Source organism: Seriola lalandi, unplaced genomic scaffold (genome assembly GCF_002814215.2).
Source record: "Seriola lalandi dorsalis isolate HSWRI2012SDOR001 ecotype SW California unplaced genomic scaffold, Sedor1 jcf7180002052130, whole genome shotgun sequence".
Lineage (NCBI taxonomy): Eukaryota > Metazoa > Chordata > Actinopteri > Carangiformes > Carangidae > Seriola > Seriola lalandi.
The window spans coordinates 981431-1007492 of record NW_019522683.1 but is presented as its reverse complement, the minus strand read 5'-3'; the positions used below and the strand labels follow the sequence as shown (position 1 = coordinate 1007492).

The 26062-nt window shown below is 40.3% G+C and overlaps 3 protein-coding genes across 4 annotated transcripts in view; 1 reads left to right on the top strand and 2 right to left on the bottom strand.

Moving 5' to 3' along the window:
• Positions 1-3526: 3526 nt before the first annotated feature.
• On the bottom strand, positions 3527-6466 carry LOC147819561 (uncharacterized). The gene is made up of 2 exons (XM_087172255.1): positions 6399-6466; positions 3527-6122 (listed from the first exon to the last, which is right to left on the bottom strand). Exons 1-2 carry the CDS (start codon positions 6418-6420, stop codon positions 4162-4164), a joined length of 1983 nt encoding a protein of 660 aa, XP_087028381.1. The 5' UTR covers positions 6421-6466; the 3' UTR covers positions 3527-4161.
• A 1820-nt stretch (positions 6467-8286) lies between these two features.
• uts2d (urotensin 2 domain containing) lies at positions 8287-9862 on the bottom strand. The gene is made up of 5 exons (XM_087172266.1): positions 9707-9862; positions 9353-9457; positions 9224-9261; positions 8846-8936; positions 8287-8749 (listed from the first exon to the last, which is right to left on the bottom strand). The coding sequence occupies exons 1-5, from the start codon at positions 9804-9806 to the stop codon at positions 8724-8726; spliced, it is 360 nt and encodes a 119-aa protein (XP_087028392.1). The 5' UTR covers positions 9807-9862; the 3' UTR covers positions 8287-8723.
• Positions 9863-11997: 2135 nt separating this feature from the next.
• ccdc50a (coiled-coil domain containing 50a) overlaps positions 11998-26062 on the top strand; it is a 19266-nt gene continuing 5201 nt past the window's right edge. For both annotated transcript variants that reach the window (XM_023400065.2, XM_023400064.2), the window contains exons 1-6: positions 11998-12274; positions 15684-15746; positions 18520-18649; positions 20871-20961; positions 21558-21660; positions 24659-25573. In XM_023400065.2, the coding sequence (XP_023255833.1) occupies positions 12220-12274; positions 15684-15746; positions 18520-18649; positions 20871-20961; positions 21558-21660; positions 24659-25573 (1357 nt within the window). In that variant the 5' untranslated portion in view covers positions 11998-12219. The remainder of the gene's footprint in view (positions 12275-15683; positions 15747-18519; positions 18650-20870; positions 20962-21557; positions 21661-24658; positions 25574-26062) is intronic.

The following is a 26062-nucleotide window of genomic DNA, read 5'->3' as shown; positions in this document are numbered from 1 at the left end:
CCCCCATACGATCACACCCAAACTCTCTTTCTTTTTTTTTTTAAGAGGGGTCGGGGAAGCCCAACCCTCTAGAACTGGATTTGTGTTAATGTGTGTTTGAATGCATGTAAGAGGATTTGTAATCTGTACTTCCTCTTCTGGGATCCACATGTTTTTTGGTGTTTTCTTCCAGGAATGGGTGGTATATTTGTGTTTGAGGTTAGTGTAACAAGGCGGGTGAGAATTTGGTTTGGTTAAAGTTTGTGTTGTGAAATTGTTTTGTGTGTACAGTGTGTCCCTTCTTCTTTTTTTATTGTGCATCAGCTGCACATATCTTTGGTATGATATCCCTGGTCTACTTGTAAAAGTTTGTCATTTGGCAGATGGTGCACGATGATCCAAGAAAAAAAACAAACAACCAGCATGCTTGTATTCAGTCTCTCTTTTGTTGCAAAAAAAACTTTCAGTGTTGCGTAAGTCTGGATGAAATTATGTGATGAAGCTTTCCAGAGAGCTTCTGTTTGTGTGTGTATATATAGTATGTTGGTGTCTGACACTGACTGAATCATAAATGTCCAGATTTGTATTTGTATCCTAAATCATTAAAGTGATGCCAGTATGGCAGAAAACACAGCACTGAATGTTCTTTTAAGCAGTTGTTTTTTTTTTCTGAACCTCTTCATGTAAAATTCAGTGTGATTCGGCCACGGTGCTACAATGTGGGATGTTATGTTGAGCAGGGAGTGTTCAGCTGCTTTTAACATTCCTTTGTTTCTGTGAGTAAATCCATCTGTTTTATAACACGACAAACTCCCTCTCTACCACAGAAAGCAGATAGTGAGGGTGGAGTTAACGTATAGAAAGTCAGTTGCCAGAGTGTTTCTGCTTTAAAGTTATAGCAAGATACATATTGTAGAGAAAGTAATGACTGCACTGCAGCAGTTCATACCAGTGTTTTATAATTAGAGCCCCAAGGGATGTTCTTCAACTGACTCATGAAGTCCTTTTACTATTAAGCTGGAACACGTGTAATTCACTGTATAGCAACATTCACATACAATACAATGATAATCTAGCCATACTTTTCCAAACCAGGTGACATGTTAAGAGTTACTGTTATGTTAATTTATGTTATGTTATCTTATCTTATATTATGTTATTTTATCTTATGAATAATGTTTTTCATGCTGGTTTGGGACACAGGAGTTAGCAGATACACAAACATAGTAGATAGGAAAATAAAATAAAAAGAGTGTAAATAAGATTAAATAAGATGTGTGACAGTAGATATATTAATAAAAAAAAACTAAATCTAAACAATAATCTAAAAGGATACAGGATCTGAAAAGATACATACGGTGACAATGCCTTACAAAAGCATAAAAGTATTAAAAAATAAATGACAGTCATCGGGTACTATCTTCACTTCTTTATCCAAGCACATGTGACCTTTGATACTGACCTCTAGGAAATACAGTTTCCTATCTTAGTTCCCATGCTTCCCATACACTTTCAGTATACATCCCTTTACATTTGAGGAGCTTTTTCAGGATCAAAAAAACTGCCACTGAATTTGCTCCAGTAGTGTTGCCAAGATTAGTTGGTGAATGGTTACAGTCCCAAAGACAGTAATGGATCTTTACCGAGTGGCTTGTATAGATAAAAGCCTGAGCTACAGTAACAGCCATCCCCCTGGGCCATACATGATAATATGCTATAAGGGTAGATTTCCTCCAAAAGATTTGGAGAATATTTACATAGCTAAATTACACTTTTCTAAACTTAGAAACTTGGATTCATGACAAAACAGCTCAATTTTAAATGGGAACCAGATGGAGACCAAAAAGAAACACATTACAGTAATGTTATTGTAACTGAATTGTTAATGTCAAAACTGCTTGTCTAACAGTTAATTATTGGACTTAAGAGGATTATTGCTACAGCCAAGAGTCTGCTATAAATATGCTGTGGAAAAATTTAAATGATTTTCAAGTTTAATAAGTTCATTTAATTTATTTCGGATTTGGGAATCGACACTTTTCACTGTGGCCGAATATTGTATCTGACCCCTGCAGTGCGATTTCCTCTCTTTCATGCTCATCCTCTCTCACTGTGTGTGTGTGTGTGTGTGTGTGTGTGTGTGTGTGTGTGTGTGTGTGTGTGCGTGCGTGCGTGCGTGCGTGCGTGCGTGCGTGCGTGTGTGTGGTGGTGATGGTGATGGGGGGGGGGCACTGTTGTGTGGGCTCAGCGTACTGGAAAGGACTAATCACCCGTTGTCATAGCAATGAACTTGGTTGCTGTTCACCAATTCATCCTCTTTTGTTCGCCGTTTGTTTTAAAGTCCAATCACTTCTCGTGGAATTCACGGCATCCGTTGTCATTTTGTGAAGGTTTAAAAGCTTTGAAAAGCTTTTTTTGGACCAGCGGTCGAACATTCTCTGTTGTTTCGCCTCCAAAGAACAATGTTAAATGGTGTTATCAGTCTAATGCGTAATAATCAACACAGTTGGTTACAAATGTAACTTCGGTTGTATGAGCTGTATGGATAATGTCCACCAAAGTTCTTGTGTAAAAACATTTGTGTGAAAACTTTAGGATAAATTTAGAGAGCAACTATCTTTTCTCACACTTTATCTGGGGTATGTGTTAAGTTATGTCATGAGTGATAACATTCCAGAAAAGGGAATTATATCTTTTATATTACATATATCATTTTTATTCAAAATGTAGAATGTGAAAATGAAAGAGATGACTTCATTCAAGCTTCCTGTTTTTATGTCTGTTACGATAATGAAGGTGTGATTGTCCCGGTATCCATGTGATTCATTTAGGGAAAGCACATTTTATCTGTTGGGAAAGCTATTTCCCATTCAAGGAAGCTATGGAAAAATAACCCCAGACAAGAGAAGAAGCAAAAAATATGACAGAATTTCTACAAGCAACTAAGCTCTCTTTACCAAATAGCAGGTACAGAATAAGACCAACAGATTTAAATCTTCCTGATCTTCCTTCATTATGATATTGATACTGATACTGGTTCTTATCACTACTGTGTAACATGTGGCCTTGGCCAGATTCAAACAGATAAAAGATACAGAAGGAAATTTACTTGTAATTACTGATGGGAGAGGCAGGAGTAACCTCTTACTGCTATAACATGATTGCATTGTCACATGCCTCTGCAGCTGGAAATTCCACGGGTATATCTGCCAACAGTGAAAACAATAGAAAGAAAAAAAGATTTATTAAGAAAGTCGACTGACTGTTCAAAAATAGCAGTAAAAGCAGTTTTGAAGCTGTGAAATCTCTTCATGTAGTTTGAAACTTTCACCACTAGAGGGAAATATTTCACCTTTGATTAAAACATTAACTTGGTTTATGATGCTGAACATTTCCCTATATAAAAGTTTAGCTGTCAAAAGGGCAAAAGCAGAAATAAAATAAAAATTTGCCCATACTGTTAGTTATAGTGTGTCTAAATCTTCTTGAATGCATAGACATAGCAAAAGAAGAATGACAGAAAGAAAGCTTTATTTAATGTGTTTATTTTAAAGCATAAATCTAATGCTTATTTTCATTGGTGATGAATCTGGCAAATATTTTCCAGATAAATAAATTCATTGTTTAGTTTACAAAATGTCATAAACCACTTGTCCAAAATCCAAAGAGATGTACAGTAATTAACTGATATACAAAACAGAGAAAAGTAGAACTTTTGAAAAGCTGCGGCTATGTTCTGCATTTTGGCCAGAAGAGTGACGTAAACTGTTGTACAGCTGAACAAAACAGTTGCTGATTAATTTTCTTTTAGTTGACTATTTGTTTAATCAACCAATCCTTACATTTATACATACATTATATAAAAGTATGAAGAAATAATTTGTATAATATATAAATTGCACAGCTTTGTTTTTAAAGCTTACAACCTGTATCATATAATGTCTTCTATTATATTAAATCTTTACATGTTTTATTTGCTATCTTAAAATACCTTCAGCTTCATTTTTTGGTGTGTTTTAATTCCTTATTCCAAGTCTAGCTGTTCAAAAGTAACACTTGAAGATACATCTAAATCATCATCAATACAAGCAACAAACAATAGTAATCTTATATTAGCTGCAGCTTGTGCAAAAAGACAGTTTATCTTGGTCTCTCATGCACCAGGCCTGATAACATGTTTTGTTACCCTTCATTATGTGCGCGCTCAGCCTTCAGCTTATCCATGGTCTTGCCGAGGCGATAGATACTATACATGGCAGCAAGAATGAGGAACAAGCCTGCAGCCACAAGAAGGATATGACAAAACATGTGGAGGCCAGCCAAGGTTATATCTGAGGGCAGATACCAGACATACACCCAGCCCCTGTGAAAGTTGTGGTGAACAAACTCTGGCCCCTGTTCAACCACCAGTATGTCATAGAAAGGAGCTGACTTACAATGAATTGAGTCAGTCTCAGAAACGAGAGGAAACTCTTCACTAGGTAGAGTGGTGCTTACAGTGTGGAGGGATGTTGAGTGTGTTTTGGCTTCCGAGGTGGTTGAATCTGCAGGTTTAGTGGTTGCTGGGATGGTGGCTTGTTGGGTAGCTCCTTCAGTGGTGGCTGATGTTGCTCCAGGTAGTGTGGTTGTTGAAGCTGTTTTTTGTCCAATTGTTGAAATGGTGTGGAATGGTTGTGTTGTCTCATGCAACTCGTTCAGTGTAGGAAAACTTGGGACTGTTGTCGTATCACAGAAGTTGAACTCCTCATCACGCAGAGAGACAATCGTACGGAGCAGTTGGTACATTGGACTTTGACACATCACATCCTCTTTGTCTATGACCACATGTTGATTATGTCTTATCCATCTTGCAATACCTCGGATACCACAAGTACAATCCCAGGGGTTGTCACTCAGTGTAAGAGACCCCAAAGCTGTATTTGGTAAGAAAATATGTCCTGGAAGATTGTTGAGGTGGTTCTTCTTCAAATCGATGGTCAAAAGCTCTCCAAGGCCCTGAAAAATTTTTTCTGGTATATTCTGAATCTTATTGTCATTTAGAAACAACAGGCCCAGTTTGGTTAGTCTGGAGAAGAGCTGAGGATGTAGATGATGGAGGTTGTTGGATTTCAGCGAGAGTTTCTGAAGGACGGGAAGACAGCAAAAAAGGTCTGAAGGCAACTCCCTCAGTTTGTAATTTAAATGGAAATTAAGGCGCAGCAGCCCAGACATATTAGCGAATAAGTTTCCAGGAACAGTAGTGAGATTAGTATTATACAGATAAAATTCTCTCATCTCAGGCATGTGACCCATCAGCTCGTCTGGTAGAGATAGCAGTGGGTTGTTGTAAATGGTAAGCTGGCTCAGCATGGGCATGTTATAAAAGCTTTTTTCCGGGATAGTCTGAAATCGGTTGGAGGACAAGGTGAGGGTCTTCAGGTTCCTCAGTGACCAGAAAACCTGAGGTGGGAGGCTGGCTATCTGGTTGTGGTGGAGTTTAAGCTCCTCAAGGTTGACAAGTTCATCAAATATCCCATCTTCTAGCACCTCAAGCTCGTTGTTATAGATCGAGAGGCTAAGGAGTTTGGGTAAGGAGTGAAAGATGGTAGGTGGAAGGTACTTTATGGAGTTCCTGCCAAGGTTCAGTAAGGTGAGGTTGGTCAGTCCATCAAAAACATCTGAAGCAGGACTAGTCAGTTTGTTGTGTCTCAGGTCCAGATGCTGTAACACAACAAGTCCTTCAAATATTTCTGGAGCAATGGTCTCCAACTGGTTTTCATCAATATACAGCTGTTCCAGAGCGGTCAGAGGACTGAACACTCGAGCAGGAAGTGTAGAGAGATCATTGGATGACAGCTTGACGGACTTGAGCTGTGGAGCGACGTGGAAGGCCTGGGGATGGATGGTGTGTAGATGGCTGTGAGTCAAACTGAAGCGCAACACGAGGTCCTGGTTTGCCAGGCTCTGCTCATTTATAACATTCATGTTTGTGTCATTTAGGAACAGCATGTATGTGTTGGAAGGCAGCTGCTTTGGTATATCTGTGAGGGCATTGCCAACACACATGACGGCGCCATTAAAGTTGCACAGGCAGCTGTTTGGGCAGACCATGTTGCAGGTGAGGTGCGGCAGAGTACAGAGGATGAGTATGAACCATAAGAGCCCTGTGCAGTCGAGATAAAGACACATTCAGATGCATATGATCAAATTTGGAATTATATTCTTACATTACATTATTATTGTAAGTTTGTTTCATTAATGTCATCCAAAATAGCAGTATATAGCAGCATTCTTCAGCTATTTATCCAAAATGCCCACATTGATCTTCGATTCAATTTTTATCAAGTCAGTTTTTAATGCAAATCTGCAATTCAATACTTGACCTAAGTCTCTGAGAGTAATAATCAAAGAAATACGTTAAAATGTTCTTCTCTACCAACCTCTGACTGAAGAATCCATCATGGGCCGTTTGATACTATGATGATGATGATGCTCTGTGTTGCTCTTGGAGTTGGAGCTGTCTGGAGGAACTGGGCACCCTCCGCCTATCAAATCAGCCCCCCCCCCCAGCTAAAATGCCCATCCAAACGTCATCACACCTCCCACTTTTCATGCTACTCCGACCTTGACTTTTCCACTCAAATGTCTGTATTTATTAGGTTTATTTCATTAACACGTATGTTACTTAACTTCTTTGCATTTAATTTATTTTAACTATGTTACTACTTTTGTAATAGCCAGTTTCCTACATATCCTCTATTTGTATTGCCATTATTCTCCTTTTATAAAAAGATTTTGAGGATTTTGGGTTGGGACTGTAAAGTCTGTTGTAAATTATATTTAGCTGTACATTGTTAAAAAAAAAAACTCTATTATATGAATGACACAGGGGATGTTTGCTCATTTCCTGTGGACTTATCTTGACAGGGTCGTGTCACCCTACCCTCCCTATCCTCCGGTTTGTGGACTGAACTGAAGCAGATAACACTTTTTGCACCATTTCAGCTTGAGTGTTTTTGTCTGGTGCCTGTAATGTCACAGAGCAGAATGATATAAAATCCAGTTGGAACAAAATTTAGTAAAGGTATTACTTTGTTTCAGATTTTTATAGAATTGACAGGTAATGTACCAGGAAGTGACGATGTACTATTTACCAACAGTCTCTCCCTGATATCAACAGGTTTCAACAGACTCCCATGATATCGTAACCATAGTGGTTATCCAAAAGTTACCGATGCATGCTGCATTTTGAGTCAGATTACACCCAAGTGAATTTAGGGGCTGAATTTGACATGTATACCAATTCATATTTTGAACATTTTTTTCAATGACACTTTATTGGTTGATAAATTGCAATATGTCACACAAGAGCAGATACAGGGCTAAAACAGTAATTACACCAAGTCATGACCGAATTATACAAAATGCAAAATGGTAAATAATAAAAAATAATATAATAGCATTATTTATGTATGCATATATATAAGCACAACAGAAGAGTTTATTTTAATATATAATTGGGTTTTTTTTTCGTTTTTTTTTCTTTCAGTATTTGAAATCAAAAAAGGGAAATGTGGACATTTACTCTGGTAGCACTCACTGGCGGAAACATTCTGCTGTCTTGCACAGCTCAATTTATCTTCATATACTGTATGCAAAGACTACACATTTTGTATTGCATGTGCACACAAACAAACTGCACACACTGTTATACTATGTCCTTGTGTGCGTGTTTCGCATATGTGGACATCTTGTTGTGCAAGTGCATTAATAACCTCTGAAACCGCAACAGCAAAAGTCTCACTATTACAATGCAATCGTCATCGCTCTTCTTTGATGCTGCTGTTTTAGACTGTGAATGCTGCACAAGGTCATGTTCAGTCTGGTTTCCCAGAGGCCTCCTCTGTTCATCATGCTCTGTATGATTCAGGTCTTTACACAGCAGCTCTCCCATTATTTAGACTAAGCCTGTGACTCAGCGTTGTCACCCTCCTCCAAAAGAGCCAATCAAGTGAACTTCACGGTGCAGTAAATCACCCGTCACTGCAGATGAACACCAAATGCCACATTCCTCCACTCAGACGCTTATTTTCACTGTTAAAAATGTTTAATATCTAAAGTGAATTAAGGGTAAAAGTAGGTATGGGAGTTAAGAATGTTGATATGTCATTCAATAATATTTTCAGTGGCCCTTTTGATGGGAAATTAATGCAAAAAAAAAAAAAGTGTCTTTTTCAACTCTTTAAAGAGTCCATTCAGTGACCAAATCATTTCCAATCATTTCTTCTTAGGAATACTTTAAAAACAAAAACAAAATCACTCCAAAAATACAGATTCACATTATGATTTTATTGTTTTGTAAAATGAAGCAGGAACAGATGTTGGCAGTTACAAAAAATGTTATGCACAATTCAGCCACAAGAGAGCAACATAAACACAAGCAGTGGGCAACAAAATCCCTGCTAAAATAATAATGACAATGATGTCTTTGAAGACAAGTATATTTTTGTCATATCTGACCCTCAAGTATTTCCAGGGAGTAGCTGATTATTTACAGATTAAAGATTTACAACCACAGTCCTTAGATCTCTCATGAGAGCACCTCAGTGCAGTGGTAATGAAACGTTTATTGATGACATTGATTATTATACAACTCTATATTGCTGAGATAAATACAGTGTGATTATATTACTGGTGTGAGTCTTAAGGCTATGTGGGGCTTTGCAGCAAGATTTCACAGTGGTCCTCCTCCTCTTGCATCCGTCTCAGACACAGTATTTCCAGAAGCAAGCTGCAGACGAAAAGAGGTGAAGACTTTAGCATGACATCTGACATGCTGCAATGGTTATGATATGATGTAAATCCAGAAGTACTGAACTGAACTCACGTTCGCCCCTCTTCTGAGCTATGGATTTGCTTTCTGCCAAATTGGCTGTGATCTCCCTCTCCAACTCCAGGTCCTCCCTCAGCGCCCGCAGCTACAAGCAGAGATCACAGTGATTAAAGACTAAGATGTAGCCGTCATCACAGTATCAATACACCATCTATGGCTTTGGTGATCAAGAAGTGTAACAGGTTTTCATTCATATCCAGGTTTTCATTCGTATGAATGAATGTACAATTTATTCTTATTTGTTGAAAAATTTAAACAAGATATCTACACTCCATTTATATGCAAACACAATATATTCACACTGTAGTGAATCATGGCAGGTTTCCTGGCAAATGCACAGTTGGTTCATGGTGAATCTGTGAATATCCTTACCTGCTCTAATTCAGCTAATTTATTAGCCAGCTCAAGACCTGTGGATACAAAAGACAGTTAACATCCTGCAAGAATGTGTTTGTGTTATTTACATTTACAGTTTAAGCATTTTTTCCCTTCATCTCTCACCTAGAGGATCATCCTTTTCAATTGGAATTAAGCTTTTGTGTAGTAAGAGTGCTAGAACTTTGCTCTGGGCATCTGTGTCTTCTTTGGGATTAAAAACATGGTTTCCTGCACATACAAAGCACATAAAAATGCAACTTTATAAGCACCACAAATATCACACAACACAGACAGAAAATGAAGTCATATCCATCCCATTTCATAGCCAGGTATCGTCTTTTAATTTGTTGCATTTTGGCAAAACTGAAACCAACAATAGCACTAATTTAAAGGGTGCAGTAGTTAGTGTATGCAGCCTCCTCAAAAATCCATTTTCATTGTATTTAGGCTCAAACAAAACCATTTTTGCATACTCACCAGGGTTAAATATGCTCCTTCCCTCAACATTTAGCGCTCCCTGCAGTAGTAACAAACCCAGGAGTCCTAAGCAGTAATTCAAAACAGGAACCCTGTCCATGGTACTCAATGTATGGCCCCAGACAAACGCTGCACAATGAGTTCTCCCTCAAGCAAGGCAAGCAATCCACTGCCTTGGGTCCATCCAGTCAATATATTTATCCTTTCAGAGGCTGGGAGGAGGGGCCAGTCAGCCACTTGCGTACTAAATCGATAGCTAGTCATTGTAGGTTTCGTCAGTAAACCACCTTTTCACAGGGCTCATGGAGCGCTTGAGTGAAATACGGTGATCTGACGTTGTAGGTGAAGCCTGTAACCCTACATCACTCTGACATGGGCAAATCAAACAGAGAGAGGAAGTTATCAATCATCCTGTTGGTTATGAGAGACCAGATTCAGAGGTTCTTGGCACTTGCAAGTCTTTTTCTTTTACATTAATTGCTTCTTTAAATAGGTACACAGGAGTGTGTTGTCTGGGGAAGGAGGGGTAAATTGATTCAGTCCCTAAGTGCATCGTAGCCGGAGATGAGCTCCTCAATCTTGGCTTCAGGACTGATTTGGAGCTGAACTGAACTGAACATCAATCACTGCAGCCAAGCCAACCACCCAACACCTCCCGAGTCACCATGGTCTATTTTGTGCATCAAGGAAATCACATCTCATACCTCTGCCAGCGAAGCAGACATTGTGCTTGTGTAGTGTTAGGGAAATGAGATGGCTGGCACCTGCTGAATTTGGTTGGTCTGCTGGTCTCATAAAAGCCCCTGGTCGTCATGAACCCCTTAGGCCTTGACTTAAGAGCCTGTTGACGTTTGGCGTCTCGCATCCAAGAACCTTTCACAAATCTATCATCTTAGCCATTCAACTGTTGAAAGCACAGCTCAAGGAGTCGATGAAGAAACTAACAATGTGAAACAACCTGACAGAGTCAGGAGAGTGTCTGCTGGGGATATCTTAAACTAAAATTTGTTTGTGACAAGGTACCTGGAACTAAGTCAGACGAAACAGGCATAACGAACAAGGGCATCAAATAACGGCATAGTCTGCTGGGTGGCATTTTCTCATTATTTATGTCAAGTGAATAGCAAAGTTTGGGTAAGGCACGCTCAAAGGACTGTCCCTGAAGTGAACAGCAACATATTTCAAATTCTTTGCAAACAATGGATCCAGATCCAAGTTATTTTCTTTTTTTAAGTAACACTAATGAAATAGGTCTGTATATGACTGAAAAATTTACTCTCTTTTAGCATGAAGTATGGACACATACCGCAGATGTCTAATAATGGTGTTAATGATAGGCAAACAAATGGACTACTAATTTGTCATTCAATTTTTCATTAGAACTGATGAACTGCATTGAGCTTTAAAAAAAAAAAAAGAAAGAAAAAAAAAAGGACTTTGAAACAGGTGTGAGCACGTAGAAATGCTGGACACTAGAGGGAGCAGTTACATTAACATAATCAGGTACCAGCTGCTGTCAGATCACATGACACGTGTGTATTTGTTTGTGTAAAAGAGAAAGAGAGAGAGAGAAAGATGTCCGCTTCATTCAAATAAACAGACGTGCTCTCAGTCGTCTGTTTTGAAACTGCAACCCGAATAATCATTATTCATTTGGACCATTGATTTTGGCCCGTGGAGGTGTGTTCCCTTTCGCTTCGCGGTGAAGACTTCTTGCAGCTGCAGATGTCTACAGCCACTGACCCTTGCGCAGGGAGCTGAGTCAAGCTAATTACATGTAGCTAGAAAATACCGGAAGTGTGATAATTCGGCCTTCAAAATTAAAGTAGAAAATATGGCCGCGTATACGTTTCTGATTGTTTTGAGTATAAATTTGACTAAAAATGCATGGAAAATGCTAAATCAGAAGGCTACATGTCTGATGACCCCTTGCTTTTTGAGGGCCATACAATGGTATTACTCATATTTTACATCACTTTGTGGTCGTTTTGCGTGTTACTGTGGTTGTTATGTGCCACTTTTAGGTTGTTTTGCTTCTTTTTGTCGTTGTTTCAAACACATTTTTTGGCCCCTATGCCTGTGCCCAGTAAACCTATTTTCTAGTCCATCCATGCTGGTGGTAAGGAAAAGCTTTTGAAGTCAGTAAGTAGTGCCTCGTTACTCAGCTACATGGCATATAAAGTCTTTTATTTTGACGTCTCTGACCGGAAAGCCAGCGTTTATTCTGTCTGTGTTGGCGGGCTGGTTGTAGGAAGGGCCGGGGAAGGGAAGGAGGGGACGCTCGTAGAAAATCTGACGTTAGCTTCAGTAGAGTAGCAGCCAGGCAATTACAGCAGCGACGTATCGAGGGAGAGGGTGGCAACCGAAACTAATCAAAAGGGCCGTCCAGCACCTGAACCATCAATCGGGTTTATGAGTAAAGGCGATCAATCAGCCTGCACTTAACCTTCGGAAGAAACGTGGAAGTGTAATTCACCGTCAACGTTTTTTTTTGACTTATTATCGGTGACAACATGGCTGAATGTAACATTAGCATCGACCAGAAAAAACTACCTGGAGTGAAAGAGGGTAATGTCCATAATATGTTTGCCAGCTACATGTGAAGCAATCTAGTTGTTTAGCATATCTAGTTAGCCTGATGTTGAGTGAGTGAACACAGGTGTTTGTTTTTTTTGGTCTCATATACCATGGTTATGATGATTGTTAGCTTGCTAGTAGATGCTAGCACAGTAACGTTGGTCCTAAGGGCTGATTAGACACCTCAGCCTAGGTACAGGTGTCGTGCAAGATTTTGTACACCTGTCAAGATCTGTGTACTGTCAATATCAGAAGGGGGGTCAGTATTTTATCACGGAGAGCACAATATGTCTCCCTTTATGTTTTTCACACAGTGTTTGCACTAAGCTTAGATGGTGAAATACATTAATGGCTATACGCAGTCTGGCACCATACCAGTGTGGGTAAATACAGCGTTACAGGAGTCAGGTGACTTGTCGACCTTAATACTGATCACATTGGAGATGTTTGCCTGTTGTAAGGTACAGTATGTTGTTCAGCCAGAGCTGAAGATAAGATGTCTTTGTTTTTGTGATGCAATGAACTGGAAGTGTCCAGTGTCCTCTGTCTTTCAGTTTAATATCTGACATATCTGATTACACTTTGCTTTTGGCTGTAAAATCTGCAAACTGCTTTGAAACACCTAAAAGACTGGACTGCATCACCAACCCCATCCCATATAACTTTTATACACACCCAAAACTTTGTCTATGATTGTAACTGGTGTAAAAGCAGGAGTAGAGAGAGTCAAAACAGAGTTTGGATGGGATGCTATGCTGGTGGAAAGGACCCATGCTGTTTGTGTGAAGCAGCTGCTCAGCAGGATGCTTGTTATTCTGGTCAGAGAGAGAAGCAACGTGCATTTCCACTGCTTGGCTAGTCTGCAGAGGGAAAGACTGAGAAAGCTGCTGGAGAAGTTTCAATTTCATCCCTCGTGTGCTAAGAAAATAGTAAATATTGTGAGCTGTCTAAGTTTTTACTCTACTGTTACTCACAGATGAACTGAGCTTGTATTTGGGTATTTCCCTCTGCACATGAAGCACAAAGACTCGACTCTTATCGTCTCTGTGCACTGCAGTGTCATGTTAAGCTTTTTTTTTCTGATTCTAGCTCTGAATGATTGAATGTTGGTGTAAGAATTTAAACCACATCTCGCAGGCTTTTGTCACTTGTTGGTTGGTGTTGTTGAGAAAAACTATGCCCAGTTAAATACTACATTTTGAGAAGTGTTGCCTTTTACAAGCTATAAAATGAATGGTCACACTAACGCAAAGTGCTGGATGAGGTAAAGCGACTAATGCATATAGCTATACCAGCCACTATAAACCTCGGTGTTCTTGGCTAAGAAGATTAAGCATATGGTTGAAAAATGGTCTGTGTTAATTTAATCCCATGGTGAGCTAAAGCAGTTGGGGGGGGGGGTCTTTGCCCTCCTCTTTCCAGCATCAGTATATTCCAACCACTCACCCAGTCACCCCCCCTCTACTACAACCAGACAATCTGGACCACTCATCGGTGGTTTGTTTGGGTCCCAGGCGTGTTTGTGTTGTCAATACTATGAGAAAGTAGTTCTTTTTTTTTTTTTCAGAGCTTTCTCTGATGCACGCCAACACATAGTCTTAGTGTATTCCTGTTATTAATTTTTTATGTGGATGAAGTAATCTCTGTGAGCAGATGATGGGTGGTGAGTCTGGCAGTGTGAGGTTATTGAGTGTGGCTAGGTTCTGTAATGAAAGCTGGGAGGAGGAGAGCTTTTAATATGTTTAGTGTCAATGGATCAATAAGACTTGATATATTATAATATGACTGAATGTATATAATGCATGATATGAATAATTCTCATCGCAAAACAAGAGGAGGTAAAACAAATACTTAAGCAAGTTAATTTTTTATTTATTTTGGTCCTCCTTGAATAGAACCACTTCCAACAGCAGAGTGGCGCATGGCCTCTTGCAGGATGAAATCATGGCTTAATTTTATTCTTCTATATTTGATGATGATGTTTGGAAGTTTTTGCAGCTGAAGAAAAGTTTCTTTACTGCAGGATTTCAAGAATGTTATTGCTAAACAGGAGGTAGTTAATCCACGTTGACTAAGCCGAAGAAGCAGATGCTGTACTGTAAGCAAATACTGTACAGCCTATGGTATAAGTTCCACATCCATAATTAGCTGAGGTTGTGAGAAAGGTCGTGACATGTCCCCTTACATTTGACTGTTTCCTACACAGGAAACTGTGAGCATTTGAAGACTGGTAGATCCCAAATATTCTAAGTGTCAAAATGAAAGAAGCAGTGTGCCTCATTTCAGAGCACTTTAGATGGATGTGGGGAGATGGTGTTGGGTTTTTATTAGGAAAACTCCCCTCCTACAACAGTCTACATTGTTTCCAGAATGAATGTTCACAAAATTTTGGCATGAGTAATATTGAAACCATAAATGGAAACTGCTCAGGTTTAAAGTTGTCGTGAAGATATCTGTGTAAGATCGAAAACACTCAGTAAAATATAGATTTAAGATTTAAAAAAAAAAAAAAAAAAAAGAAGTATTGTTGGCCAATAATTGTGGTCATCCTCTCTAGATGTTATCTATATATCTACATTTACAATTACATTTACTCATTGGCAGATGCTTTTATCCAAACTCACAGACTTACAAGGTTTTGGTTGTAATGGTGGTGCTTAGGCCACATAATAATTATGCAACTGTCACACAAGCTCTGCTTCTGCGAATGTGAATCACTGATTAATATGTTCAGATGATTATCAGGCTTTTCAGATCTCATGCTGTCTGCTTGTTTACATCCTAGTGTTATCGTTGCCTATTTTGTAGAGTAGAGGTTTGAGACATCACATGATTGAAAGACACGTAAATACATTTACTTTATCTCTGTCTGTGCTTTGCAGATGCACACACAAAATGTTGGTGGGAGTTTTACTCATGTACTTGTCACATTTTGTCAGCCAGTACTGGCAGCTTGTCAGTAACAAACCTACGGTATTTCTCACTTCTTAAAGATCCTCTCACCTCTAAATGATGTTTAAGGAAACTCAGAGGTTCTCACATTAGTGTTTATTTAAGCTTCTTTATTATGTTTTTTTTTATTTTTTATCTTGTGCAAATAGTTCCTCATTCACAGTTTCACTTCATGTATGTGCTGCCAACAAAGCGTGTGTGTGTGTGTGTGTGTGTGTGTGTGTGTGTGTGTGTGTGTGTGTGTGCATGAGACGGATGTTTAACACCTGCCTGGCCACTGACTGTCATATCTAACATCTCAACAGCTTCTACTTTGACTTGTGTCAGCGACAAAGCTTAGACATTGAAGAACTGAAAAAACATCCAGATGTTGAAGCTAATTTTGAACTTTGCTTTTTTTGTACAGGCTTTCTCAGTTTTTTATTTTAGTCTCTTTCTCTTTTTTCAGTGTGCAGAGACTTTGCTGTGCTGGAGGACCACTGCCTGGCCTATAACCTACAGGAGCAAGAAAGTAAGAGACAATAAATTTGCCATTTTTAAAAAATTTGTTTTCCTTAGTCCCCATGTTTACACTTGAGGGCACTAGGGACATGTCATTCCTACTTATTTCAAACATCTGCTTTTCTGCTTTCACTGCTTCTGATCACAGAACTGACCTGTGTTAAACTCCAGTCAGAGGAAACCTCAGCTTACTTTGATGGGTCCTGTTCTTTATTAAGATGAAAAAATCCAGAGAGTTCATACAGAAAGGTCCATTCCCCTTTTCTAGAGTCTGTTTAAACAGTCTAGTCATTTATTGTTGTAATGTCTTTGCATCAGACCTGTTCTCTCACTGTTTTCGTCCCTGCTGCAGTCCTAGGTCACCTAAAGCTTACATTGAAAACTATGAAAGATGCTTTTAGATCTTAACAGTAAAAAAATGAATGCACTCCACAATGCTCAACTTCTCCCTGTTGGAATATTTGTCAAGTCTAACAGGCTAAACTGCGGTGTCAGTGGCTGCAGCCTGATTAAGCCTACATAAACCCTGCTTTAGCCACACAGTTCACCATGTGAATGGTGTAGGATGCCACAACAATACTGTATCAGAGCAGGGCCGTGGCAGAATACAGTGGACTGGTGCATGTGATTTGTCTGGATCACATTAATTGTGTGTGCTGCAGCTGTAGCACAGAGAGATTCTGGATCTGAAGTTAGACAGTGCAATGAGCTTAGCAAGGGTTTTTATATGAGACACAATGTGAGATACTATTGTCTCTCACTGTGTGTGTGCTTGTAAAGGATTGTTTTGTGTGTACATGATGTACAAAAGTACACACTCCCTAACTGTTGTTAGCTACGTGTTTTTCCCTGCGTGCCTCATTAGATTAGCTGATGCTTTCATGTGAGCTCATATGTGTGTAATTAGCCGGCATCTTTTTCACATGATTTAAAAAAAGCACTTTGGAGACTCACTATAGAAGGTTTGTTCCCTTTCTGCTAATCTTTTAGTAAGTGCATTCAGATAAATTGTTGAAATCTCATGATGATGTCTATTACTTATAAACTTTTTTGCTGTTATCAAAAGCTCTATTTTGCTTTAGTGTCTTAATGGAAATGCTCTCAAGAACTGCTTGTCCTTCGTTGTAGGTTAAGATATCTCCGGCTGAGTTGCCAAGGCGGACTTACAAACCCAGACATAATAAGACCCTCCTTTCATCAGACACAAATGAATATCCTCAGAAGGCCAATGGCCACCACACCCCCCCATATCCTTCACCTGCACTCATTCCCAGAGACGTGACAGGAACCAATAGAAAGAGGCTATAGCTTTTGTTCAGATTTTCTTTTTCGGTCAGCTTTTGTTTCGAAGGGATGGATAAATTTAGAGCGCTGGTAAATGCAACAAGCTCCACAAGAGAGATGGCCAGATGTCACCCAACCATACCTTAAGTGCAGATTAGACTCTCTTTTAGCTGTGATTAATTTGGTTTTGGCTGGCCTGTCCTTGTGTTGTCGTTAACCCTTTTTAAAGCCTTAGTGATCTATAACCTAATGTTCATCTCCCTTTGTTGCCACACTAACTGATCTGGTTTGAGCCAGAAAATTGTTTGTTTCACCTTTGACCCTGGAGGTCATCGAGGAGAATGCCAGCTGACATAGTTTGACAGTTCTCTAAATATGCAGTGTCCCTTTTATTTCCTGGATCACATCGACAGATGGCCATCCCAAATGTGCCTTTTTAGCACATTCACTCCACGTTAATGTGGAGTTACAGCTGGCTTTTATTTCCATTCAAAATGTTGAGCATGCAAAATGCTGAGGCATTCAAATGTTGCTTGGAAAACATTTCTTTATGGCTATGTCAGCACTTGGCGCCTTTGTTTCTGGAGTCTGTTTTCTCTGTTTCAGTGTACAGCTCCACACTGACATGTCTGAGGTTCAGATAGTCCAGCTTTCTCACCCAAACTCCCTAGTCTATAATAACGTGAGAGCTCTTCAAGGTTGAGTTTGTTGAATGAATGTCACAATGACTGGTCTTTTTTATTTTTTTCTTTGGAAAAAAGGAATCAATCTTCTAGTTTAAAAGCCTAGCAGTGGATAAATGATAGCCTTATCTTGGGCTGTGACATCAGTTTTGTCGTCAAATCGTCAAATATTTTTTTTTTGTGAGGTGTCATAAACTTAAACATTTGATCAGCGTCATACAAAAAAATCAATGTCAGTCCTTTGACTTTTTACCAAGTTGCCACAGCTGTGACTCACAGTTTCCCGTTTCAATCTCACCAGTCGGAAAGCAGAAACTTTATGGAGCCTCTCACGGGTAAATTGCCAAATGTAATTTGGTCCTTTTCACGTGAAAGCTGGCAACAGATCGATAGGCGAGTAAAACAGAGCTGAACAAGTGAGTGATGCTCTCCATGCTTACAAAGCGCACTGAGTGCGTCAGCAAGCAGGATTTATCATCTGTTATGGCCCACAACGTGCCATCACACAACCTTGGAATGATACCTCAGATGTGAACATTCATTTCTCAATGACTAAGAGCGCTCTCTGTTTATTACCAGTCTGAATTGTCTGTGTCGTCAACGTTGATCTTGTCTCTGCAGACCATCTAAACAATGCTACTCCCCCTCCGAGAGTAGATTATCAAGAAAGTGTGGATATGTAAATAAACTCCCCAGTGCTCTAATTTTCATCATCCATCTAATTCCTCATCAGTAGTGCGGTGCAGCCAGCTGACCTATTCTGGTTTGTGTGTCCACAATTTTTAAGAGCAGTGCTTACGTGTTTTGTGTCTACAGTTGAGAGCCACTTGGCGTCCAACGTCCATAAGAGCCGTCTGGTGCAGAAGGACCTGCAGGTGGCCAAGAAGCTGCAGGAGGAGGAGGATAAGAGGGCCAAGATCCAGAGCCAGAAACAGCATGTTGACATGTGGGTCTCTCCCTCTCTCTCACACTCTCTCTCTCTCACTCACTCACTCACTCACTCACTCACTCACTCACTCACTCACTCACTCACACTTTATATACTGTGTCTATATCAAAGCACATCGCACTTGGAAAAATGGACAATAACACAGGCAAACATTGTTGGACCTAGAGGAGATGGTAACCTATAAAGAGGAGACATGGCTGGGTGATCACCTGGTAAAAATCTAAATTAGTTCATTGCACTTGCAAAAGGACAGTAAATTACATGAGCTCCAGAGTTTAGTTGAAAGCTGTTATCTGGTTTTAATTGTATATAATCATATGGGTGTAGCTATATCCATCAAGCACAGAATTATTAATTGAACTGTGTTGGTTTAATTTTGTCTTAAATGCCATTTGCCCCTCATAACTTCATGAAGTCATCAGAATACTTTGCAAATTGCTTTGTTGATAGCATCTGTTTCAGATTATTGTAATCTAGTGTAATTGTTCCCAAACACTATACCTAAAACAGATTTATGCTTGTCCAGTGAGGTGATCCAGCAGTCCCACCATACATGCCCCAAAGTAAATTTAGCATTCATTCTAGGGTTAGCACTTTTATTGTTTTAAATTAGTGGGTCATGTCTTGCATTCATTACCAGAAGTAAGCCTGTTTACTTTCTTTCATTCAGTTTGTACTAGAGAGCGATGACAGATCACTAGGTCAGATACAATACATTCCTTCAACTCAACACTAACACAACAAAAAAGGGAAAGATTATTTAGCCTCTTGTCTTTTTGATACGTTGTTTTCACCATCAACAACTGTGAGTGGCGTCCTAAACATGTAGGAGAAAACACAAACAGCCCAAGCAGTTCATTCACATCTCTTGTGGTCTCTGTGGAATCATCCATAGCCCTGATGTATAAATATATTTCTTCAGGGGTTTGGGTCAGCTCCAGCTGCACGTCCAAAACTATGCAGCATCCACATGTACTATCCACAATGGCCTGATGTAGAAGCATAAATCAAGCTTCAGTGACTTAACTAAACATAGCTACGTGTTCTGTTGTTCCGTTGCCTCTGCCTCAGTCCAGACCAGGAGCTGCAACAGAGCATGCAAAAAGGCACTTGGATTTAAAGTCTTTCTATCTGCTCTGCAATTGTTATTAAAATAAAAAGTGCTGACTCACAGCTCAATGAGGTCACTGTTTCAGGCACACACGGACATAGTTACAGCAGTGGTATTGCACCCACAGAGAGAGGCCAGATGCTCCACCACGGATGCAGGTGGGCCAATGCTGCTTGTCATGCTGGGAGCTCACACTGCCATCCACACTGCTCTTGCCAGTGACACTTCACACACACCCACTCTCACATTTGACTAAACACAGACACACAGGGAAATGCAGCGTCCCTTGCTTCTTAGCGTGTACTGATGAATGCATACTCAGGTGCTTCTCCTAAGCTGTCAGCTGCTCAGGTCAAATACAGGTGAAGCGCAGGGTAGCTAAGCTGTTCCTACAGTTCCTTTTTGAGTAAAGCATTACACATGTATGTGTACACACACAGAGACAGAAATGATTTTTGCATACCAGCCCTCCAGACAGATGGTGTTGTTGTCAAGATCACGTTGTTTAAGAGTGAATCAAAGCGAGCTGGTGAGATCAGCTTCACAACAGGCGAAGACGCTCCCGCACTCGCCTGAAGAGCACACACTATCCCTCACAACATGCTGGACAATTTCAAAGCTGGGCTCTTGGTGTGTTTACTGCTCTTATGTAATTGAACTATTTAATCATAGATAGCATATTGTGATATGTCCATAAATAATAATTAGGTTTTTGGCAGTGTTAAAGTGTGTGTTTGGGTTTTTATTACGTTTGAAAATCTCAGTCTGCCATGTTAAGTGAGTCAGAATTAGGGCATGTGAGTTTGAATTGTATTTAGGTGAATTAGTTACCAGCAAAATGGCAACGGAAGCATCAACTGTAAGCACTCAGAAAAATATAAGAAAAGTATAAGACTATGGATAAAACATTAGAAGTAAAGCCTGTTTATTGTGTGTGAAAAATGTGCTTTTATTCACATTAGAAGGATTTCAGAGGAACATAACATCCTGGTCATTATCATTGTTAATATTCTTACTATTACAAGTTGTATTGTTATATTATATCAGTGTTGTAATGTTGTCCTACCCCTTCCCCATATACACATTGTGATCCATGGGAAACCTCAGTGAGCGCCAAGATAACGAGATCGCTCAGGAGATTCAGGAACAACTGGTCCGACAGGCAGAGCAACAGCGACAGCAAGAAGAAAAGGATGCGGTAAGAACACATTACACACACATTACACACACACACACACACACACACGCACGCACACACACACACACACACACACACGAGATCAGACCTTTCTGCACATTCAAGTGCAGTGTTGGTTGCATCCAAAGACTTGACTTCTGGTATCGATGTACTGTAACGGGTGGGTCATTCCACTCGAGATGTTGTAATGGAGTAACAGCCAAAGTGACAGAGCCTGTATTTTTACTTCTCAAGGTCGTAATCTCGATGTTCTGAGCTGAGTTTAGGATGTTTTTGTAAATGTTTAACATGATATTGTTGATGTGGTCTCATTGCTCTGTGGTGCTATGAAAAAAAAAAAAATGTACTAACTTGCCTGAGTAACCCACTACAGCACTTGCTCAACTTGTGTGATTTATCCAAAGCATCAGGGAACGATTGAGCTCACCACTATAATCCGATATGTTTAGAAACTACAGTGACTGGCATAAGAAAAAAAACAAAAACAAAACTCCATCTCAAAACCAAGTGATATATTTGTTACAGATCGGGCCAAACGGGGACGTTGTCATATTCATGTGGGACAACATGTTTACTGTTGCCTTATTTGTTTGTAGGCCATAGCTCGTAAGCTGCAGGAGAGGGAGATGAAAGACGAAAGGAAGAGACAGAAGCAGCTGGAAGCAAACTTTGACGAGGAGTACTTTGAGGATCATGGAGGTGGGTAGAGCACCACAGGCTCATATTAATGTGTGGCTGTTTCTTTGTCTGTGTATATTTCATATGTATTTTTTGCCCGTCTGAGCTCGTCTGTAGTTAAGGACATGGGAGAAGATATGATTCTCTTTTTGTGGACCCGGATGTTTTTTTTTTGTTTGTTTTTTTTTTTCCCCAGCTCTGGATTTGTGAGGGTATGCTTTTGATGCTGCACTTCTCTGGAGATTGTTCCTGACTCGAGGCAAAGATTTTGGAATGCATTCATAAGCACATAATTAACCTTGAACAGAGGCTTACACGTTCTTACAGAGAAATAATTCGTCATCTTACTCCCATTCAAGAGCAAACACGACTGTAAATGAGTGCTCCAGTTTAAAGATGCAGCTTAAACCTGCTTTGATATCAGATTTAACCTCACATGCAAAATGAATCTCGAGTTAGTGGGCACCAAATGCATTACGAAAAACACTTAAATGGTGTTACATACCCGCCTAAAAGATATTTGTTTTAACTGGGCATGCTTTTATACATCTAGCCTTTCATTAAATATAATAAAATGCATTTCAAGTCTTTTCATGCAAACATCACACCTCTGTATGATTCATCTCACTGGAGGTCTGTTCATTTTAAGACAGTGACTCATTTTAATCTTCCTCTTTTCTTTGACTTCCTTGTAAGTTGTTGCCCTCTGTCAAGTAACCTGTGAGAGGTTGATCCTGCGTCCATCTCCACGTTGAGAGATGCAGGTTCAGCACAGGCTTTTATAGCAAAGGGCTATCAGACATTTTAGAGTAGGGCAGCTATGTCTGAATGCAGTTGTACTTCTTGAGCCACAGGTGTGACTTTGAGTGTAGGAGGGAAATCTATTCTTTATAAATTCTTTATAACATCTCCTCCTCGTAAAAGCTCAAAACACTCCTGAATCAAATCTGGCACATTGACTCCCAGTTTTCCTGGCGGAACCCTCAGCCACGTTGTATTTGGATTTTGCCCTCTCCAGAGGATGACATTTAGCACCCACTGCCACCACTCATGTCCTCCCTAGATGGTGAGCAGAGAAGGAAAATGATTTTTAGTCAACTTCATAACACAAATTAATCATCCTCTGCCTTCTCTTTTTTTATTCACACTCCCAGCTGTTTATTTTCAGTGATCCACAAATATTCAGACCTCATTGGTTCTACCTCCACCAGCAGGTTGCAGTTGTATTGGTTCTTTTTTATTTATTTTTTTTATTTGTCTGGTTACAATGTTGATGACAGAATTTTTAAGCTCACTCACTCCTTAAGCTTTGTGGATATGCATGTAAATAAAACATGGGATACAAAAAGGGACAGAAAGAGGTGGTGGCTGTGAACAGAGAGGCAATAAGAGTAGTTTCCCTGGTGGGGTTTGAAGTGTACACAGTGTTGCGTTGACACAGACATTGGCCTCTTTGTTGACACAAACAGGACTGGGCAATTGTCTCTAGCTGTCTACCTGTCTACATTGTTGTGTCTATATGGATCACTAGCCACCACTGTGCTTTACATGGCAGGCGGTCAGGATGAAGCTACGCTCTTGCTGACTCTGCCACTCTGCCCTGCTCTCCTTTTTATACTTGAATATTTGTTCCACTGCCAGGCTCACTATGTTTGATTTGAAGCCGTGTACGTTACATAACCACACACGTCTAATGCCCCTGCTGAGTGCGTGTGTGCATACAACTGAAGAAGTGTGAATGTGCTTACAGTAGAGCAAAGATTTTGCACCTTTATTTACCCTCCGTCTAATACTCTAATGGAAAGACGTAAAAGTTAGTAACCAGATACATTACACATTTGCATTTTTACCGTCTTGCACTTGTATGTGAATTCTTGTTACAGTGTTACATTTCAAATCTGTGTAAAAGTGTTACATTTAAAATCTCCACCCCACTAGTTTTTTATATCCTTCTTATGCACATGTAAACACACATTCACACTTGTGTGATATCATGTAGCTTCTCATCGGGCTGTGTAATTGGCTTCTCCTCAGGAAATGAGAGGCTGCTGGCTGTGTTTGTCTTAATCCAGTGGATTACAGTTGCACATAAACCCATGTGGGGGCAAAACCGACCCCCACTTGACAGGTACAGAACTGGAAAAAGATAAGGAGGCAAATGGAGAGGAAGATGGAGAAGTGTATTTAAAAGTCAAATGAAACAGAAGAGAGCAAACACTTTAACCAGCTATGTCATTTTGAGGCAGGTATCAGTCAGGCTGTCATTTGTACCTGCCTCCTTTTTTCTTTCTTTCTTTTGTTTTTTTTTTTTAAAGTTTGAATGTCAACAAAGTCGATTAGACGTTAGGCAGCAGGTTAGATGGCTGGAATTCCATTGAGCTGACTCTCAGGGCAGAGAGAACTTGCCTTTACTGCATGCTTTTCCACTCACTTGTTTTCATTCAAACTTTTGTCAGTCACAGGCCAACTCGCAGTAGGATGGTGTTCAAGTTCAGCTTTTCCATTTAAGTTAGTCATGCTCTGGTTATAATACGGTATTTGCTTGGTTGTCAAGTCCGTCACATTGATTTTCAGTTGTGTGCGTCAAATAACCCCTAATATATTCAAAGGTGTTAATAGCACATAATTGGATGTTCGTTATGTCATGTCAAAAGTCTGAAGTTTTAGGAGGTTTTCCATTCTGTACGACTGCCCTGCATTTATAAGTGTATTTTATTTAACTTACAAACACTTGTTGCCACTGACTTCACCTTATTTTAATTTTCCAAGAGCAATAACCACATCTCTGGATATTTTGAGTGCAGCTAATTCCCATACTCTTTACATTTATAGCATATACTATAAATATAAAAGGTGTGACCATCATTCTCCTCACTGGTTCTGTCTAGCTCAATGCTTACTAACCATCTCAGCTTATATCATTCTTATCTGTGTTATTTTTCACCTCATGTTCTCATCAACCATCATCATTCTCTCCACTCTGCCCTCCTCACACCCTCACTCCTTCATCTCTGCTCAGCTGCAAGAAGACCTGTTGATTTGGACAAACACACTCGTCACAAATCAACTTCCCCAGGCCGATATGATCCGTATGCTCCAGTGAGCTCACATCGTGATTACTCCCCAGATTATACCTCAATAGAGGCCAAAAGGAGCAGGTATCCAAGACAGGACCCAGCAGCACCCCATAGCCACCCCAGATACCCTGAGCACCACCTGGTGGCGGAGGGAGGGCGAAGCAGGCATGCAGATCTGTACCCAGAGCATCTGCTCTCCTCCAGAGGCAAGCATGGGGACAGGTACCCAGAGTATGAACCCGCAGAGATTGGCAGAGCCACAGGCCTGGGATGGGAGGACACTGAGAGAGTGGTGAGGAGGAAGGAAAGACCAGCCAGACCACCTCAACCACACATCCCCATAGAGAGAGACAAGGCATGGGACAGAGAAAGGGACAGGCAACGTGACCGAGACAGGGGCAGGGACCTGGAATGGGAGAAGCATATGGGAAAAGACCAGAGGAGAGACAGGGAGCAGGACCTCAGGGGGGTGAGAACAGGAGGAAGAGACAGGGAAAGATCCAGAGATAGAGGACACACTGGGGACAGACACAGAGAGAGGGACGGGCAAAGACAGAAAGACAAAGACAGATCAGGAGCAAGAACCAGGAGCATGGACACAGAACTTGATCAGGCTTATTTGGAGCAGGGTCATAGCAGGTCGAGGGAGGGCAAGGCTTCCTGGTTGGAGGAAGAGGAGGATGGTGAGAGGGAGAAGAGAGCCAGGGGCCAGCAGCACTTCCACTCTGCCAACGAAGACGTGTTTGACGAGCCCAGGAGCGACGAAGGGAGAGGGGTCGCCAAGGAACTCTGGGACCCTCGGCAGCGCGAGGGTCCTGGCAGGGAACGCATTCATACTCACCCCAACGGAGAGACAGGTATCACCCTGAGCCTCCCTCTGGGCTCTGCGGGGGTGTTTGTGTGGTGTGCTCCAGTTGCTTTTTTCGCAGTGGCAATCTCAGGTGGTGGGTTCATCTACTGTAACATGGCAATCACTAATGAAGATACAAATTTTCTCTCTTCTCATGAAGACAACAAAGATTTCACAATAATTTCTGACGATTGATGTGATTCAGATTTCAATGGTTTGAAGTGATTGGAACTGTTGCTGTTGTGCTGTGGGGTTCGCTCATTCTTGCATTGTCTGTTGTGTTGTTGAACAAGGCAACGATTACACTGTGCTGAAACTGAAACCTGTGTTGTGATTTTCTAATAGCTCCATGGATTTTTGTTGGGCTAAAATTTTGGCACAAATTATTTTGATAATCATTTTTAATAATTTCATTGTGTAATTTAACGCAATGCCAAAAACATTCTGTCTCCATCCCCTCAGATTTGAGTTTACCAATTTTCTGTCATACATACCC

Excerpts from the sequence above, each read along its gene's own strand:
- LOC147819561 (XM_087172255.1), bottom strand. The coding sequence starts at position 6,420 with ATGATGGATTCTTCAGTCAGAG. Across the intron at positions 6,123-6,398 it reads GATGGATTCTTCAGTCAGAG|GGCTCTTATGGTTCATACTC; the intron begins GTTGGTAGAGAA and ends TCGACTGCACAG.
- uts2d (XM_087172266.1), bottom strand. The coding sequence starts at position 9,806 with ATGGACAGGGTTCCTGTTTTGAATTACTGCTTAGGACTCCTGGGTTTG. Across the intron at positions 9,262-9,352 it reads TGAAAAGGATGATCCTCTAG|GTCTTGAGCTGGCTAATAAA; the intron begins GTGAGAGATGAA and ends TTGTATCCACAG. Across the intron at positions 8,750-8,845 it reads AGCTCAGAAGAGGGGCGAAC|CTTGCTTCTGGAAATACTGT; the intron begins GTGAGTTCAGTT and ends TTTCGTCTGCAG.